We start from the raw sequence: 18,026 nt of genomic DNA on the forward strand, positions 1-18,026 counted from the left end.
GGAAGATCACTTGAGGCCAGGGTTCGAGACCAGCCTAGACAACTTGGCAAGACCCCATCTCTAAAAAAAGGTTAAAAAAAAAAGTACAATTAACTGCCAGGGAAAGTAATTTGTCCTTAGTGTTTGATAACTAGAGCATGGTTTATGAGATATAGTTAATTTATCCCATCGTTATTTTTTATTTTTTTGAGTTGGAGTCTTACTCTGTCACCCAGACTGGAGTACAGTGGCATGCTCCCAGCCACCGCAGCCTCGACCTGCTGGGCTCCAGCGATCCTTCCGCCTCAGCCTTCCAGGTAGCTGGAACTACAGGCGTGAGCTACCACGCTGGGCTAAGTTTTGATTTCATTGTAGAGATGAGGTCTCTCCAAGTTGCTCAGGCGGATCTCGAAACCACGGGCTCAGGCAATCCACTCATCTTGGCCTCTCAAAGCGCTGGGATTACAGGCTGAGCCACCAAGCCCGGCCCCATCGTTATTTTTAAGACAGATTTATAAAATGAATGTAATAGAAATAGATCAACAGCACAGTAGAAAAAATAGCAGAAGATGTAGATACGTAATTCACAGATGAAATAAAAACAGTCCTTTTATTAAGGTAATACAGATTAAAATATCAGGCCTTTTTTGTTTTTCTTATATTGGTAAATATGAGACACTCTTGTTGCTGCTTGTGAGCACTTGAAAGTTGTATTTTGGGCCAGGTGTGGTGGCTCATGCCTGTAATCCCAGCACTTTGGGAGGCTGAGGTGGGAAGATTGCTTGAGCCTGGGAGTTTGAGACCAGCCTGGGTGACATAGGAAGACTTCGTCTCTATTAAAAAAAAAAGTTGTATTTTGTTTTGGAGGATTAGTTTGGTAATATGTACTAGCGATTAAATGTATATACCTTTTGACCCATGAGTTACACTTCAGGGAATTTTATCCAACAGAAATATACAACTGCACCAAGACACATTGCTGGGTATAATAAACCATTGAAACTTACCCAAATGTCCATTAATGGGAAATAGGTTAAAACAGTTAACCTATTTTAAAGTTAGTTAACCTATAACTATACATGAAACTGTTTATGTAGCTGTTAAAAGAAATGAGATCAATTTCTTTGTAATGATATGGAAAGATACTGAAGGTATATCAAGTGAGAAAACATCTAGGAGTCGCATATTTACTAACTTAAGTTTTACCTCTGAAAATGTTTGAAGTGCCCCCTCTTTTTTTTAGAAATGTAAAACAAGCATGTATTTAGAATTATACTTTTTAAAAAAAAAAATGGAAAGATGCTGCTATGTGAATGAAAGCGTATATGTTGTGTTGCTCCAGATGGTAAAACTAGAGTAGAATTTACTAAAATAAAGTTTCAGCACATACAGTAAAGAACTTGTCTGCTCCTGGCCATTTTCGACACTAACCATCTGGCGCAACCATATAATTCTTGCCACTCATTGCTAACTTAATGTAAAAAAAAAACCAAAACCCACAAATCACTTGACTTAGTGCTTCACATGCTCATTCCATAAAACTGACACCAGAAGTCCTGTCTGAAAGGTACCTTATAGAGTGCTTTCAATTCTTTTCATTAATTGCTCAAAATAGATCTTGGTGGGATTAGGAACTCTCTCACCCTCTTGATGTTTAACACAAGGAATAGGGTTCTAGATTTGAGAATGAGGATTTTGTATCCTTTTTACACAGAATTCACTTAGGGTCAATAAAAAGAACCATAAGGGATAAAGCATACCACTTCATAGTGCAAGGAATGAGTGAAGAAGCCCCTTTACAAGAAAAACTGCAGTAGAGCAGTAACTTGAAATTGCGCTTTTTATATTTATTTTTCATTAAATGTAAATTATTTCCTTTTACTACATTGTGTACTACTAGAAAGAGAAGACTACTACATTCAGTCTTGGATATCCAATACGATTCGTTTGCTTAAGCACTTCTCATCTCAACAAGACTTAAGCCTTCAGATGATTGCTAGCTTACCTGTGTTCGGTACAGCTTTCCAGTTGGTTTTATGTGTGAGTCATACACTTAGTATGGCGAATATCTAGAAAAGCTTACCACAACAGGGTTTGTCTTAGAAAGGCAGGTGGTTTTGAGAACAGGTGTAACTTGACTTCTCTGCTGTGTTTGTCATCCTACACTTCCCACCACATCTGGTTCTTTTTGTAGGGGATTGAGAACAGAATTTTTCTTAGTGTTGGGGAAAGTTGAAGAGCATGTGTTCTAAGGAGAAGGACAAACAGGAATAGAATAAAGGGCAACGTATATTTAAAGTATATTGGAAGAGATAATGGAATGGAATCAAAAACATTGGTCTTGGGTAAGAAGAATCTTTCTCCTTTGTTTTGAGGCAATAATGGAGTGAAACTGTAGATTTTTTTTTCTTCGAGTTTGATGAGTGAAATGGAGAAAGTTGTCATTTTCCTGACCTTGAGAAATGACATCATCTACAGGAGAACCTTTGGGACAGGGGAAAGGGGAGGGGTATATAACGAGGACAGTGTGGAGAGTCGGCAGTAGACTTACTTAGTGGGGAGCAAATTAGAGAAGAGCAAAAAGGATTCTCTGGGATTGAAGGCCCATTTCAGGTTGAAAAAAATACATTATCTTTATTCAAAGAATAGGTCTCCAAAGAATCTGTACAAAGGGCAATATGTGGTTTATGTTTGTGAAATTAAAAATTTTTTTCTATTTTCATTCCCACTTAAATCATTGGCGTTTTAGTGTATTAAGAAACTCAGCCTGTAATCCCATGCCTTGGGAGACTGAGGTGAGTGGATTGCCTGAGCCTGCAGGTTCAAGACCCGCATGGGCAACTTGGCGAGACCTCATCTCTACAATAAATCAAAAATTAGCCGGGCATGGTAGCACACGTCTGTAGTTTCGGCTACTCGGAAGGCTGAGGCGGAAGGATCGCCGGAGTCCAGCAGGTTGAGGATGCGGTGGCCGAGAGCGGCCACTGCACTTCAGTCTGGGCGACAGAGTGAGACTCCAACTCAAAAAAAAAAAAACAAAAAACACCTTATAGTTTACTGAATAGTGTACGTGACTGTTTCCAACAGGCCCCCAGGGAAAGAACAAAATAGTAGGCCTAGGCCTGCACAGGGTCCCTTGTGTGCTTTGACAGACTTTACTCTCACCTTTTCTAATTCTTAATATTTGTCTGTGACTTGCAAGATGTACTTGGTGGTATGAAGGTCCAGAATGCTGGAGTTTATAAAGAATCCACTTTCTTTGTGTATGAGAGAAAATTGTCTTGGTTAATTATAGGCATAGTCCTATAATTTAGCTAAAAATCAACCTCAAATGTTAGTGGTCCTTAAGGCATTTATTTATAGCAGAATTTTAGCATACTCTAACAATCTTAACTTGGAAGTTAGTTAAAACATATTTTAGCAACTTAAAGTGGTAAAAGAATACACTTATTTTTGTGCATTTTAGGGTTTCTTTTGTTGTTGAAGGATGTTTTTCCAGTGAAGAGGGGTTTCTCCCTATGAAGATAATTCTTCACAATTGATGGATGCTAATTTCTTGTTTAAGGAGTACAGTAATATGGATCTTTGACTGTAAAGAATAGTTTGGCTTATCAACAACCCTTTTTTCCCTAAGGTAGTAAAAAGTCTGTCAGATAATGAGTAGTGGAAATGCCTGGGATAGTCACATTTGATCACTGTTCAAGTAGAATTTTTGTTCTAGTTCATAATAAGTTTTCTCTGGGGAGGAATGGCTGCATACTTGGCCCTTTTTGGGAAACGACCTTTCGCTTTTCTTTTAATGAGCATAAGCTTTCTATGGTGTGTTTTTACATGTTGTAATAATAAAATTAAGAGAGAAAACAAAAAGATTGAAAACTATAGTATAAAAGCATAATTTAGGCAAAAGGTTATTTGACAGACTTAAACTTTTCTTGTTCTCTCTCCAGAAAACAGAGAATATGTATCACAGCAAGAGTTTCATTGGGTGTAAGAAAGCGTACTAGAATACGTGCTGGAGTACTGACATGCATCAAAATGTAGTAGGATATATGAATTCAGTTTGTAATTACATCTTTGTCAAGTTTGTTATTTATATTTTAGCACTACCTGCAAAGTCTAATTACATTAAATCCCAAAGGATAGTCCCAATGACTTCATTAAACTGATATTTTCATAGGGAATTTTGCTCTGAAAATGATCCATCATTGGAGCATATCATTTATTTTCTACACAGAATATTAAAATATGTTCAGAAGTTCATTGGCAAAAAAGTAGTCATTAAATACTGTGAATCACTAATGCCATTGATACAGAAGTAGAATTTTCCTATGAAAATGAGAGCTTCTGTAAAAAAAAAAAAAAATGAAGTATTTGGGAATTTAACTTATTTTGAATATTATTATTTTAACTTGCTGTTTAATCCCACTATATTCTGAGCAAGGGGATAAAAGGGCAGCTATCTTTTTTAAATGTTTTGGATTTATCTGAGGGTCAAAATATAACTGCTTTTCTCCTCAGATCCTTTTGTGTTTAATGGTTGTATAAGTTCAGGGATCTGTTAGATTTTTTTTTTTTTTGAATACTTTATATTATTTTCTAGTTCAACATTTCACAGTTCCAACTTGAGTAACTAGTAATATGAGGACATTTTAAAGACACTCAGATAAGCAGTTTTAAAGTTGGAGTCACAAGCCTTCTGGTGGGAGATAAAATCCCTTTGAGAGTAGGGGTGACGGGCACCTCTTCCCAGGAAAATGTGTTTGTAATTTTCCCTCTAATTTCAGGGAACTCTTGGAGCCCCTAGAAGTCCTTCCATAAACACTCTAGGGGCATTTAAAAACCTCATCTCAGGTTACCTTTTTTCCTTGTTGCTATGAGAAACATCTTGTTAGATAAATTTGTAGGCATAGACATATAACAGATCTGTTTGGAGAGTTCTTTAAAATCTATCTCGAGGGTTTTTTCAAAAGTAATATTCTTAGTTTCAAATCCACATTTTTGTAGCTATAAGTGAACAGTTATAGACCTTTATTGCTGCTTAAAATACCAGACGATGACTACTTTTCCATTTTTTGGGGGGAAAGATTTTTCTCTAGGATCCCTACTTTGTGTAATAAAATCCTGATGAACTTAAACACTAGAGGAAGGGAATATTCTAGTTTTCAGTTAACTCAGTATTGACCAGATGACTTATACTGAACATCTTTTTGTAGTATTACTAGTAAATATAGTGCTTTAGGATTTTGTAGGACTTTTGGAGGCTATAGGTCATTTTGTTTACTATTATATGCAGTAAAGTTATAAAAGATGAATCTGAACCCCGGGGTATTGTTTAGAAGTTAAGTAGTCAGCTATAAACCAAAGAACAAAAAGCAAACAAAAACATTTTAAGTAACTACTGTGAACTAAATGTTCTAAAAATCTGAATGTCTATGTTAGTTTGTATACTGTGTGTAAGAATATATGCATTTCTTTTGTAGCCACGTCATGAATATTTTAATGTCCCTGTGTACTAAATGACTACTCATCGAGTATGCAGAATTTCACAGAGGAAATAGAATGCTGATATTCATATGAAAGAAAATATCCTCAGCATGGTGACTGATAATCTTGTATAATAATAGAACATTTCAGAACCAGTACCTTTACAATTGTATTTTTTTTCTATTCCCATTCCTAACTTTTCTGTTTTCATTCTATGCAATCTTAATATAGCTTATTCCTTTCCAAACTGGTTTAATCTTATCTTGACAAAATATGACCTATGAGTGTTTTGAGTAATATTTCATCTTAAACACATACATGTTATCACTAATGAATCATCTGTGATTATTTTATGAGAGGAAAACATGGCAATCGTTAAAATGTTTACCAAAGAAAATATAGCTGAAGTGCTAGTTCAAAATAAGCAGTGCCATAGCAAATAGTGTGGTTTAGTCTTCAAGTAATGGGACAAAAAAGAAAAAAACTGTTTTGTGTGATTATCTTACAAGCTGTATGAGTTAATGTGTTCTCATGAATCACATAAAAGCATATGTGGAAATAATACAAGAAAGTAAAATTTATCTGTACTATTATATAATACTTAAGGTTAAAATGTTCAGTCTTAAGAAATTTTGTAGTACATTTATTGAATCACATTTGTGTTGTATAATATCAAACAATCCCTTTAAGAACATATCAGAAAGCTATGTCTGAAAAGTCACTTTTGCAATATCTGTTTCTTTCAAATCATTAATGCTGAGTTTGTTTATATCATTCAAAAATTCTAATACTCAGTTTCAGTACCTAGGTACATATATTTTACTAGCTATGGCTTTCTAATATATTAAGTCTTCATATAAACACTTAATGCTTTGTTAACTGTGGCTTTATATTTCTGAATATTAAAACCTTTAATATTGATCACTATTATATATATTTTTAATAAAACATACAGCATATTTTATTATAAAAGGAAAAGTACCAAATAATTCATTGTTTATATCTGGAGAACTTAAAGTCTGAGTTAAGTAAGTTATTAAACAGTAACTTCAAAAGATGCTCAGACTGGTTTACCACTGAAAGAGAAGACCTATGAAAATGTGTTTTGACCAAACTTACTATTATTAAGGTATACAGATAAGTTATTTCCATTTTAGCCATCCTCACTCTGATGCACTACATTTGAAGCACCTGGATGTGCTATCAAATGAGAAATTTAGCATTATACATTGGAAGCATTGAGAAACATTGGTCTTTCATTTCCATTTTTCCCCTCCATCCCTCACTTTGCCCAGCAATATGTTATTCATCTGGTTTTAATGCTACATAAATATGCATTGTCTCATGCCTGTTTGTGTTGGATGATATGTGCTGAGCTGTAACAAAATGTTGCTTCTTTTGCTATCTGTATACAGCTGCTTGCTTTAAATTAGTAGATTCTGAAATAGCTTCCCTTGCATGTCTAAAATAAAAGTATTGCATGTACTTTGTCTCATGTGAATGACTTTTTTCTTTTCCATCTCTCATAAAATAACATCTTATGTTTTCATTTTCCAGGTAAATTTTTTTTAAATTGTGGTAAAAGCATAACACAGAATTCACCATCTTACCTACTTTTAAGTGTACAGTTCAGTAGTGTTAAGTATATTCACATTGTTGTGCAACAGATCCCATTAATCCACAGCTTCCCATTTCTTCCTCTCCCCCAGCTCCTGGTAACCACCATTCTACTTTTTGTTTCTATGAATTAGATAACAGTTTCTCTCGGTAGTTTTGAGCTGCATTTTTCAGTGTGAATATGTAAAAATTAAAATTATATTATCAACACAATTTATACAAAACTATACTTGTACAGGTCTCAAGAAATAAAACGTGTAAATGATTATTTGAAACTAGGCCTGTTAGGAAGGACACATATTTTATTTTTATTTTTTGCGTCAGATGCTCACTCTGTCATCCAGGCTGGAGTGCAGCAGCACACCTTGACCTGCTGGGCTCAGGTGATCCTTCCACTTTAGTCTTCCAAGTAGCTGGAACTATAGGCATGTGCCACCATGTCTGGCTAATTTTTTTTATTTATGGTAGAGATGAGGTCTCGCACCTGTGGATTCAGGCAGTCCTCTCTCCTCTGCCTCCCAGGTGCTGGGATTACAGGTGTGTGCCAGCTAAGGACAAATATTTTAAATAATGCATATTCAATAAGCAACATGATTCTCTTCAGGAAATGCTATGTAAGATTGCAAGCAGTGAGCACAGGGGGAAAATCTGACCAGCTCCAGGGAGTAGTTATGGAACACTCTTACTTGGATAAGCTGAGAATATAAACTATAGAATTCAATGTAGGCATCCTTTAATTAATACGTTAAAGCCTACATGGAGTTTTAAACTATTAAACATTAAATGGAAAGAATTTTAACTTTAATATTTGTTATTCAGACATTCAGTATATTTAATGCTTAAGGCTAAACAAACGAAAGAGATTGCTTATATCACTCTTGGGGTGTTACACAATTTCCATTGGCCTTTCTTAAAAAACTTCATCATGAAAACTTTAAGACAGAGAATAGGATAAAGAACTCTCATGTACACATTGCTCAGCTTCAACAACTGTCAACTTTAAAAAATTTTTTAGTCAGAGTCTTACTCTTGCCCAGGCTGGGGTGCAGTGGCAGGCTCATGGCTACTGCAGCCTCAACCTGCAGGCTCAGGTGATCCTTCTGCCTCAGCCTTCCAGGTAGCTGGGACTACAGGTGCATGCCACCACACCCGGCTAATATTTTTGACTTGTAAAGACGAGGTCGGTCTCACCAAATTGCCACCAAACCCCTGGGCTCAGCAATCCTCTCGCCTCCGCCTCCCAAAGTGTTGGGATCACAGCCGTGAGCTGCTGTGCCTGACAACAGTCTTTGACTTATTACTGTACTTGTTTCCCTAGCCAACCTCTCCATTTTTGCCCTAACCATCCTGTCATTTTATCTTTAGTACATCAGTATGTATCCCATGTCCAACAAAATTAATGGTAATTCCTAATATCCTGTGCCTGGCTCAGTTTTTCCTACTTGTCTGAAAAAAAATGTCTTTTTATATTTGGTTTGTTAGAATGAGAATCCAAGCAAGGCTCAACTAGTATCTGGTTGTCTCCCTTAATCTTTACCAAGTCTTCTGCTTTTTCCCCCTTGCTATGCTGTTTTTTTTAAAAACCAGATCATTTATGCTATAGAATACCCTACATTATGTATTTGGCCTATTGTATTCTTGTGGCAATGTTTAGCTCATTCTTTTATCCCCCATCTTAATTTAAATAGGTACCTGATAAGATTGAGGTTCAATTTGAGGGGCAAGAATACTCCATAGATTAGACTTTTAAAATATACCTTTTTCCCCAAAGCTTATTTTACCCATTTTCATTACTATGCAAACATACTAAATCATCATATGAGCTTTATAAATGGAGTTAGTTTATACTACTTCAATTTAGTGCTAAATACTTTAGATTTCAATTGTGTAACTATGACAGCTAACATTTCTGGACCACTTTCTGTAAATCAGACACTGAGCCTTAAATCACTTAATCTCAACATATGAAGGTAAGTAGTATTATCCTTGTTTTCTAAATAAGGAAATGGACACAGAGTTTAAGTAATTCACTTAAGTTACACCATGAAGTGCTTTACATACAATTAAATCTAATGTTCTAAGGATTTATGGTTTAATATAATTTTTCTTCTTGTTTTTTGCTGTACCATGATTAGGATGCAAAAGTAAGTTTATTACTAGATACTAAAAAGTTACATTATTTTCTATCATTAAAATATGGTGTTGCCTTTGAATTACAAAATTGTTGCTAGTAATATCCCAAACCTGACCTATTCTTGGTCTTTTTCATTTTGTGATGTGCAAAAAATCAGCCACTTTGGATAAGTTTAAGATAATTTTTTTTCTAGGTATGTCTGCTTTGTTTTGGCCTCCTTTGACATTTAAAAGCGAGTATTGGTTGCTACATAGAAAATGTCTTTTGTCCCAGAGCATTCTTTTATATGTGGCCTCCACTGATGACATTGGTTGCTCTGGGGCGGTCTGGGAAGGTAGCTGTTCCTGAAATCTTGCTGCCGCGGATACAGTTAAGTAAAAACCCCAAGAGGAAGACATTTCTATAAATTCATGTGACAAAAAAAAAAAAGTATGGAACACAGCATTAGCTGAAAAATTGTGGGAACTCAGGGCCGGTGGTGGGGAGGTTTCCTGCTTTTCATCTGGAGGTTTTGCTTTTTACCACTAAGTAACTTTTCTGTATACAATTGAGCAGCCAGTGGGTTTGCATTGGGCTTGGCTGCTTTTTGTGTCACAGTAACAGCATCCAGCACACTGGTAGTAATCAGCAGGTATTTAATGAATGCTGAAAACGTCCTTCTGTGGTCTCCAATGTTTTGGGCACAAAACTAAATAACCACTGGCTGTCACTAGTAGAATGCTCCTATGACACAGAATTGGCTTTATTCTCTAAAACAAGCATGTGCTTCCATGTCAATTTTTCCTATCCTCAGGACTCCCTGGATCTGCTTACCAGAGTCTCACATTTTCCCTCCACAGGAAGCTGAAACCCCACGTAGTGTTCTTGAAGAAATTGGACTGACATAACTCTCCTTCCTTGTTGATGACTTCTTGTGGCATTTCACACTGTAGATGGTCACTGCCTTCATGTTCATGTTAGCTAATGGTGTAAGATGATGTCAGTATTACTGTTTTGCTAAACCGCTTCATTCAGGCCTACTTTTTTTTAAAAGGGAATTTTGGTTAATCAAGTGATAAGGGACTTAAATATGAATTAGAATGGTGCAGAAAAAGATACTTTTTTGGATATTTTAAAGTTTATAGGTCACTTTCTCAATCTGATTATGTGCATATATGAAAACACATCTATATACATGTAAAACCAAGCAATCAGGCAATATACATTAATTACTGTACTTAACAAAAACTAAATTATATGTGAAACCTGGTTTTATAAAACCAAAGACTAGTGCAGCATTTCAGTATATGGAAGAATAATGGGAATTGACGAGTCACATATCAAATGAACAGAAACATACCTTTGTTGGAACTTAAAAAACAAATTTATACCAAAGACTCCTATTGGAAACTACACACCTTAAAACAAAGGGAATATAGATTATTATAGATGACTAAATTGCAATGACGCTGTTTTACACTAAAAATTATTTACGCATTCTGAACCTGGGACGAGGAACAAAGATTGTTTCATAATAGTGAGCACATAATTTTTAAGGCCAGGGCACATCTGACTCCTGAGATGAATTTTTGGTGGTCATAATCATGTACTTAGTTGGACTGTTTTTGATGCCCCAAAATAAAATGAGGAATGTTAATTTACCAGAAATTCTTCGTAACAATATCTTACAGAAAAAATGTTGCTGTCTTCACAAAGTGTTGTGTGTAAAGTCATTGTTTAAAGCACGGATGTTTCTTCTGGGGTGTTAAAGCAAATTTATTTAGCTTCCCTATTGCTTTCCTCCACGTAGAAGTGCTGCAGACTTTACAGTAGCTTCCTTTCCATGCCGCTGCCTAGTTAACAGAAGTCTTTTAAGAATCAAAAAAAGACACCCTTCGTATAAAAAAGAGTTAAATGAGGTAAAATGGCATTAGTTGGCCCTATATTTTTTAAAGCTATATAATTGTTCAGCGTCACTTTTTTAAGTACTTAATACATATCCAAACTGTCTTCATGGTTTATACTTTCACTTGTATATGCTGGGCTGGATTAAGCTTTGTTGTGACTGTGACCAATATTCAGGCCACGTGAGCACTGTCTTATCACATCGCCAATTAGTTGAAATAAATGTTCAACGTACAAACACTGTGGTATGTTGTTATCTTTCCAAAAGCTTGTCAAACTATGAAGAAAGAATTTCTAAGTTTTTTTCAGTAAAATGTTGAAAATCCCCCTCCACTTGAATATGGTGGTGGTTATAAGCACACACAAGACAAATGGTGGAAAAATCTGAGTCTTCATGTACTTACTTCAAGCTCGTTAAAAAATAACATGGTTCCATGCTACTGAGAGCTTATCTTCACATTTATTTTCAATCAATAAATGCCACTTTTAAAACCTTGATGCAGTTGACGTTTATAAATCTTTCTGAATGAACAACTCAGATTACTCCAGGTAATCAAAAGATGACATTCCAAACCAACTGGATTCCTCTCACTTCCTTGTGAACTGGAGGACTAGCACAGGTAACAGAAATGCACTAATATTTGCAGACTGTACTGACTAATGTATGCAGCAAGTCAAAACTTTTGGTTATCATGATAGTTAAGGGACCTCCTATTACTACAGGTAGGAAACGTTATATTCTAAAACTGGGATATTTAAGAATGAGGACTGCCATCAAATTAAGTTGCTAGTCTACTAAAAAAAAATAGGCTTAAAGAGCTTCTCAGGACTACTAAAGGTGGGGAAGACAAGGGCTGAAAACCCACCCATCAGGTGCCATGCTTGCCACTTGGGGGGTATGCTCAATAGAAGCCCAAATCTCACCAAGCAATATACCTATGTAACCTGCATATGTACCTCTTGAATCTAAAATTTAAAGAAGAAAATTTTGTTTTATAAAATATAACAGCTCTCTGTTAAGATAAACACTGTAATCCAGCTGGACTATTATTTGTATGTCATTAAATTGTATTTTCTATTTTAAAAAAGAGCCTCTGACATGCAGCTAATCACTGAAAACAGGCCTGTTCAAGATGGACATTTATCAGGATAATGAGCCAGTCAGTGGTTGAAAAATTCCTGCCCTCCCTCCTTGCCACTGCTTATTAACATTTGAGGGAAAAGCCATCAATATCTCAATTGTCTTGAGTTCAAGATGGTGGTTTTCTTTCTTCTCCATGATTTATTAAGACTTCATCTTTGCATACCACATTTAATTGCATACATCTTGGTTGTACTTAGAAAAGTATTAAAAAATACTGAAGTTAGTGATAATTAAGTTAGCATTAGTGAACCAAGTAGCTAGAAACATTCAATGATTTTTAGGGTGAAGCAGGCATTTGGAATCTAGAACAAAACATTTTTGTTTTGAGTTGGGGGTCTCTGTCGCCAAGACTGGAATACAGTGGCACAATCGTGGCTCACTGTAGCCTTGGCCTCCTGGGCTCAGGAGATCCTCCCGTGTCAGCCTCTTGAGTAGCTGAGGCTATGGGCACGCACCACCATGCCCAGCTAATTTTTTATGTTTGTAGAGATGAGGTCTTGCTATGTTGCCCAAGCTGATCTCAAACTCCTGGGCTCAAGCAATTCTCTAAGCCTTGACCTCACAAAGTGCTAGCTAGGATTACAGGCGTGAGCCACTGTGCCCGGCAAAGCAATTTTGTTTTTTTTGAGTTGCAGTCTCACTCTGTTGCCCAGGCTGGAGTGCAGTGGCATGCTCAGCCACCACAGCCTCGACCTGCTGGGCTTCGGTGATCCTTCCACCTCAGCTTTCCAAGAAGCTGGAACTACAGGCGCACACCACCACGCCTGGTAATTTTTTGATTTATTGTAGAGATGAGGCCTTGCTAAGTTGCCCAGACTGGTCTCGAACCCCTGGGCTCAGGCAATCCTCTTGCCTCCACCTCCCAAAGTGCTGGGATTACAGGTGTGAGTCACTGCGCCTAGCTGAAAATGAATTTTTTTTTTTTTTATGAGTTGGAGTCTCACTCTGTTGCCCAGACTGGAGTGCAGTGGCCACTCCCAGTCACCGCAGCCTCGACCTGCTGGGCTCTGGCGATCCTTCTGCCTCAGCCTTCCAAGTAGCTGGAACTACAGGCATGCGCTTCCACGCCCGGCTTATTTTTTGATTTATTGTAGAGATGAGGTCTCGCTGCCCAGGCGGGTCTCGAACCCGCGGACTCAGGCAATCCACTCACCTTAGCCTCCCAAAGGCGCGAGATTACAGGCTGAGCCACCAAGCCAGGCCGAAAATGAATTTTTAAGAGTGAAATTATTCTGGACCCCATTCATCATTTATCAACTACAGATTTAAAAACTTGAATTAATTGATATCACACAGAAATCTCAATCTTTAACAAACTTTAAGATTTCAATTTTTCAATTTTGTTAGCTTTTCAGTATTTTGTGTATCTTTAAGTCCTTATTTCCAAATCTCAGACTGACAAATGTCACATAATCTAAAACTCAAGATCCCAAACATGTCAATGGAAAGGTTATAAATAAGAAACCCAGATAGCATCTTATTTATGATCTGAAATCTAGGGATAGTATTTTGGTTGATGCTTTTTCTACATTAGGTTTTATTCTCTGACCACTCTCCTATGATTTTTAAACCAGAATTGCTTTAACACTAGGCATATTTAGTAGCAATGAGCCTGGAAATGACAAAAATAAGCCTTACCCCTATATAAAGAACTTTCCAACACAGTACTAAAAAAAGATACACTATGACATTCCCCAGCTGAAGGAGGACTGCAGACAGGGTAAGAGGAAAAAAAAATCGACTCTACCTTTTAGTATTTTGAAACTGAGAAAATGAATTTTAAAGCAAAAAAACAGTTTAGCTACTGCATGTAGAAAAATCCAATAGATTATTAAAAAGGAAAAAATAAGCCAGGCACCATGGCACATATCTGTAGTCCCAACTACTTGGCAGGCTGAGGTGGAAGGGTCACCCGAGCCCAGGAGTTCGAGGCTACAGTGAGCTAACATTGTGCCACTGTACTCCAACCTGTTAGAGACAGTCCTGTGTCTAACCAAAATAAAAAACAGCCAACAAGAATCAATGACCATTAAATATGCAAACACATAAAATGTACCTAATTGGCAAAGATTAAAATAACTTAGCGGTGTGGGAGCAGCAAAGTTGATATAGTTTTTTGTAGTCTTAGGGAAGGCAATTTGGAAGTATTTTAGTATCCATTTCCCTTGATATAATTTATCCCAAGGAAATAGTCAAAAATACATAGAAATATTTATGGAAATTCCTCACAAGATTGTTTTCAGCACAGGATTTCTTTAATAGTGCAAAATGAAAAATCCAACAATAGTGCAAAATGAAAAAACTGGTAGATCCACACTAAGCAGTGAGTAAAAATAACAATAGAGCTTGATGAAATATAACAATGTTTCTCATGAAAAAAACATACTCAACTGCAGTCATATGTGATCTTTGTGTAAAAAATGTGTATACCTAGAAGAAAAGATGAAAGCAATGCTGCAATGGTTAAGTGGTTATCTCTCAGATTACTACAAGTAATCTTCATGTTGTTATTTATATATTTTATGTTTTCTAGGTCTTCTATACTAAACAGACTTTGTGATTATCAGAGTATAAAAGGATTTTAAAATAGGATTCCAAGCCAGGCATGGTGGATCACGCCTGTAACCCCAGCACTTTGGGAGGCCAAGACGAGAGGATTGCCTGAGCCCAGGTGTTTGAGACCTGCCTGGGCAATGTGGCGAGACTGTCTCTCTATAATAAATCAAAAAATTAGCTGGGCATGGTGGTGCATACCTGTAGTTTCAGCTACTTGAAAGGCTGAGGTGGAAGACTGCCTGAACCCAGCAGGTTGAGGTTGCAGTAGATATGATCATGTCCACTGCACTCCAGCCTGAGCAACAGAGTGAAACACCAACTCAAAAAAAGAAAAAAAAAAAGAAAAGAAAAGAAAATAGGATTCCAGGCTACACAGGGTTCAGCTGGACTTGCCAACCTATCTGAGCTCTATCTGAGTGTGTAGCAGCCATAATAAATAAGATATACAATCATTTATGAACAAAACAGGTTTATTTAGATTTGGGACTGTGGATATTTCTGTCTCTACTACCTGACCGTCTCCTGCCATGACTCCTGGACCTAGACGAACTCTGGCTCCTGCTGCGACTCCGGCTGCGACGGCTTCTGCGGCTCTGACTGCAGCAGCCCCGGGCCCGGCTGCGATCCCTTTTTCTTCCACTACTTCGTGAACTGTGCCTCTCATGACTCTTTGACGTGTGTTTGTGAGACTTCTTCCCTCTGTGACTACTCCTTTTCCTCTCCGATTCCCCATTTCTTTTGTAGGAGTGGTCTGTACTGGGGCTCCTTCTCCTTCTCAGCCTGCCGTAGTACTCGTCATGGTGACCCATCCTGTCTCTCCTCTCAGAGTTCTTACCAAAGGAGCCAGTCCGATCTGGAGACAGGTACAGGTCTCTATTAGCTTCCCAAAATTCGTTGTTGGGATTTCTGAACACATGAAGAAAGTTGCAGTGTTTTCCTCTTGGACACTGCTGTATTTCAAATAAACCTGCAATGGCACAATGACAAAACAGCACTTATTACTGCATATTCTGAAGATTGTACTTTATCCTTTTCAGAAGGTGCATGTCTAATGTTTGGATATGCTACAACTATTTCCTACTGTGTATTATTTAAAAGGAGCTTACATAGATTGATGTCATAGTTTGGTTCCCAGAATTTCAAAAACATTCTAACAAATGGCACTCTGAAAGGTAACAAGCCAGAAATTTTAATTAACCAGAATATTCTGTGCCCCTATTGGATTATGGTGCAGGATGCAACTGAACAAATGGTAACCAGGTTATCCTGTGTAGGGTTTCACCATCCCACTGACTGACGATTTAGATCCCTAATTAACACTGAAGAGCCTGCCCTTGGGGTCCTTGTGGTAGCATACTTTGAGGGCATGGTAGCCACAGGACAGAACCACTTGTCAAAAGAGGAGGCCTATTATAGGTGGAGAAACCTGTATTTTCTTTATACTTTAAGAATAACAAGATAAACATTGGCCTAAAGCCTCAAATTTGCCAAGTGCTTTTAATATGGAAGGTTCTCATCAAAGGTGATTATATATATATTTTTTATTTTTATTTTTATTTTTGAGTTGGAGTCTCACTCTATCACCCAGACTGGAGTGCAGTGGCCGCTCCTGGCCACCACAGCCTCAACCTGCTGGGCTCCGGCGATCCTTCCACCTCAGCCTTCCAAGTAGCTGGAACTACAGGCGCGCGCTACCATGCCCGGCTAATTTTTGATTTATTGTGGGGATGAGGTCTCGCCAAGTTGCCCAGGCGGGTCTCGAACCCGTGGGCTCAGGCAATCCACTCACCTCAGCCTCCCAAAGCGCGGGATTATAGGCTGAGCCATCGAGCCCAGCTAAAGGTGATTATATTTGAACCACTCAGATCTTTTGGAGGTTTTCAAACTTGTTTTCAAGCAATAAATTCCCCAGATATGTACAACAGTCAAAAGTGAAATACCTCCATACCACACACTATAGACAAAAATTGACTCAAACTGGGTCAGAGACCTAATATAACAGATGAAACTGTAACTCTGAAGAAAACATACAAGTAAATCTTGGTGACAATGAACTAAGCAACAGTGTCTTAGATGTGACACTGAAATAACAAGCAAAAAAAAAATGGTAAATGGGACTCCATCAAAATTTAAAACTTGTGCTTCAAAGGACACAAAGTGAAAAAACCATCCACAAAATGGGAGAAAATATTTGCAATCGGGAACTTGTATGTAGAATATATCAACTCTTTTTTTTTTTTTTTTTTTTGAGTTGGAGTCTCACTCTGTCACCCAGACTGGAGTGCAGTGGTCGCTCCTGGCCACCGCAGCCTCGACCTGCTGGGCTCCGGCAATCCTTCCGCCTCAGCCTTCCAAGTAGCTGGAACTACAGGCACGCGCTACCACGCCTGGCTAATTTTTGATTTATTGTAGAGATGAGGTCTCGTCAAGTTGCCCATGTGGGTCTCGAACCTGCAGGCTCAGGCAACCCACTCACCTCAGCCTCCCAAAGTGCTGGAATTACAGGATGAGCCACTGAGCCTGGCTTCAACTCTTAATAAAGACAACTTAATTTAAAAATGGGCAAAGGATCTAGATAAATATCTCTCCAAAGATAAGGACATGAAAAAATGCTTAGCATCATTAGTTATTAAGGAAAATAACAAACTGGGCATGGTGGCTCACGCCTGTAATCCCAGCACTTTCAGAGGCAGAGGCAAGAGGATTGCCCAAGCCCAGGGGTTCGAGACCAGCCTGGGCAACACGGCGAGACCTCGACTCTACAACAAATCAAAAAAATTAGCCGAGTGTGGTGGCACATGCGTGTAGTGCCGGCTACTTGGAAGGCTGAAGTAGAAGGATCGCCTGAGCCCAGCAGGTTGAGGCTGCTGCAGTGGTTTTGAGTGTGCCACTGGACTCCAGCCAGGATAACAGAGTGAGACTCCAACTCCAAAAAAAAAAAAGGAATATAACAAAGTTATTATTATTATTATTTTATTTATTTATTTTTAGTGAAATAGTCCCCTGCTTTGGAGGAATAAAAGTCACACTCAGAAGCACCTCACTGAAATCCCGCTGGATTTTCAGGAACTGACAAAAGTAACTGCTTTTATGGAGAAAATAATTCCATTCCTTTCATCCCCACCCAAGCCTTTCAACTTAAGGTATAACAATTCTTCTGGTTTCTCTAAGCAAGAATCCTAAACTCTTTTTCCCCCTTCATAAATGGTTTTTTTTTTTTTTTTTTTT

The 18,026-nt window shown here is 37.7% G+C and overlaps 2 protein-coding genes across 2 annotated transcripts in view; one reads left to right on the forward strand and one right to left on the reverse strand.

Moving 5' to 3' along the window:
• The window catches only part of AP1S2 (adaptor related protein complex 1 sigma 2 subunit), a 32,278-nt gene extending 20,684 nt beyond the window's left edge, over positions 1–11,594 (forward strand). The window contains exons 5-6 of the mRNA XM_008050164.2: positions 9,216–9,224; positions 10,054–11,594. Of these exons, the coding sequence (XP_008048355.1) occupies positions 9,216–9,224; positions 10,054–10,101 (57 nt within the window). The 3' untranslated portion in view covers positions 10,102–11,594. The remainder of the gene's footprint in view (positions 1–9,215; positions 9,225–10,053) is intronic.
• A 3,656-nt stretch (positions 11,595–15,250) lies between these two features.
• The window catches only part of LOC103251575 (U2 small nuclear ribonucleoprotein auxiliary factor 35 kDa subunit-related protein 2-like), a 9,041-nt gene continuing 6,265 nt past the window's right edge, over positions 15,251–18,026 (reverse strand). The window contains exon 4 of the mRNA XM_008050167.1: positions 15,251–15,765. Coding sequence (XP_008048358.1) covers positions 15,269–15,765 — 497 coding nt within the window. The 3' untranslated portion in view covers positions 15,251–15,268. The remainder of the gene's footprint in view (positions 15,766–18,026) is intronic.

Source organism: Carlito syrichta, unplaced genomic scaffold, assembly GCF_000164805.1.
Source record: "Carlito syrichta isolate Samal-C Ts95f unplaced genomic scaffold, Tarsius_syrichta-2.0.1 Scaffold143122, whole genome shotgun sequence".
NCBI lineage: Eukaryota > Metazoa > Chordata > Mammalia > Primates > Tarsiidae > Carlito > Carlito syrichta.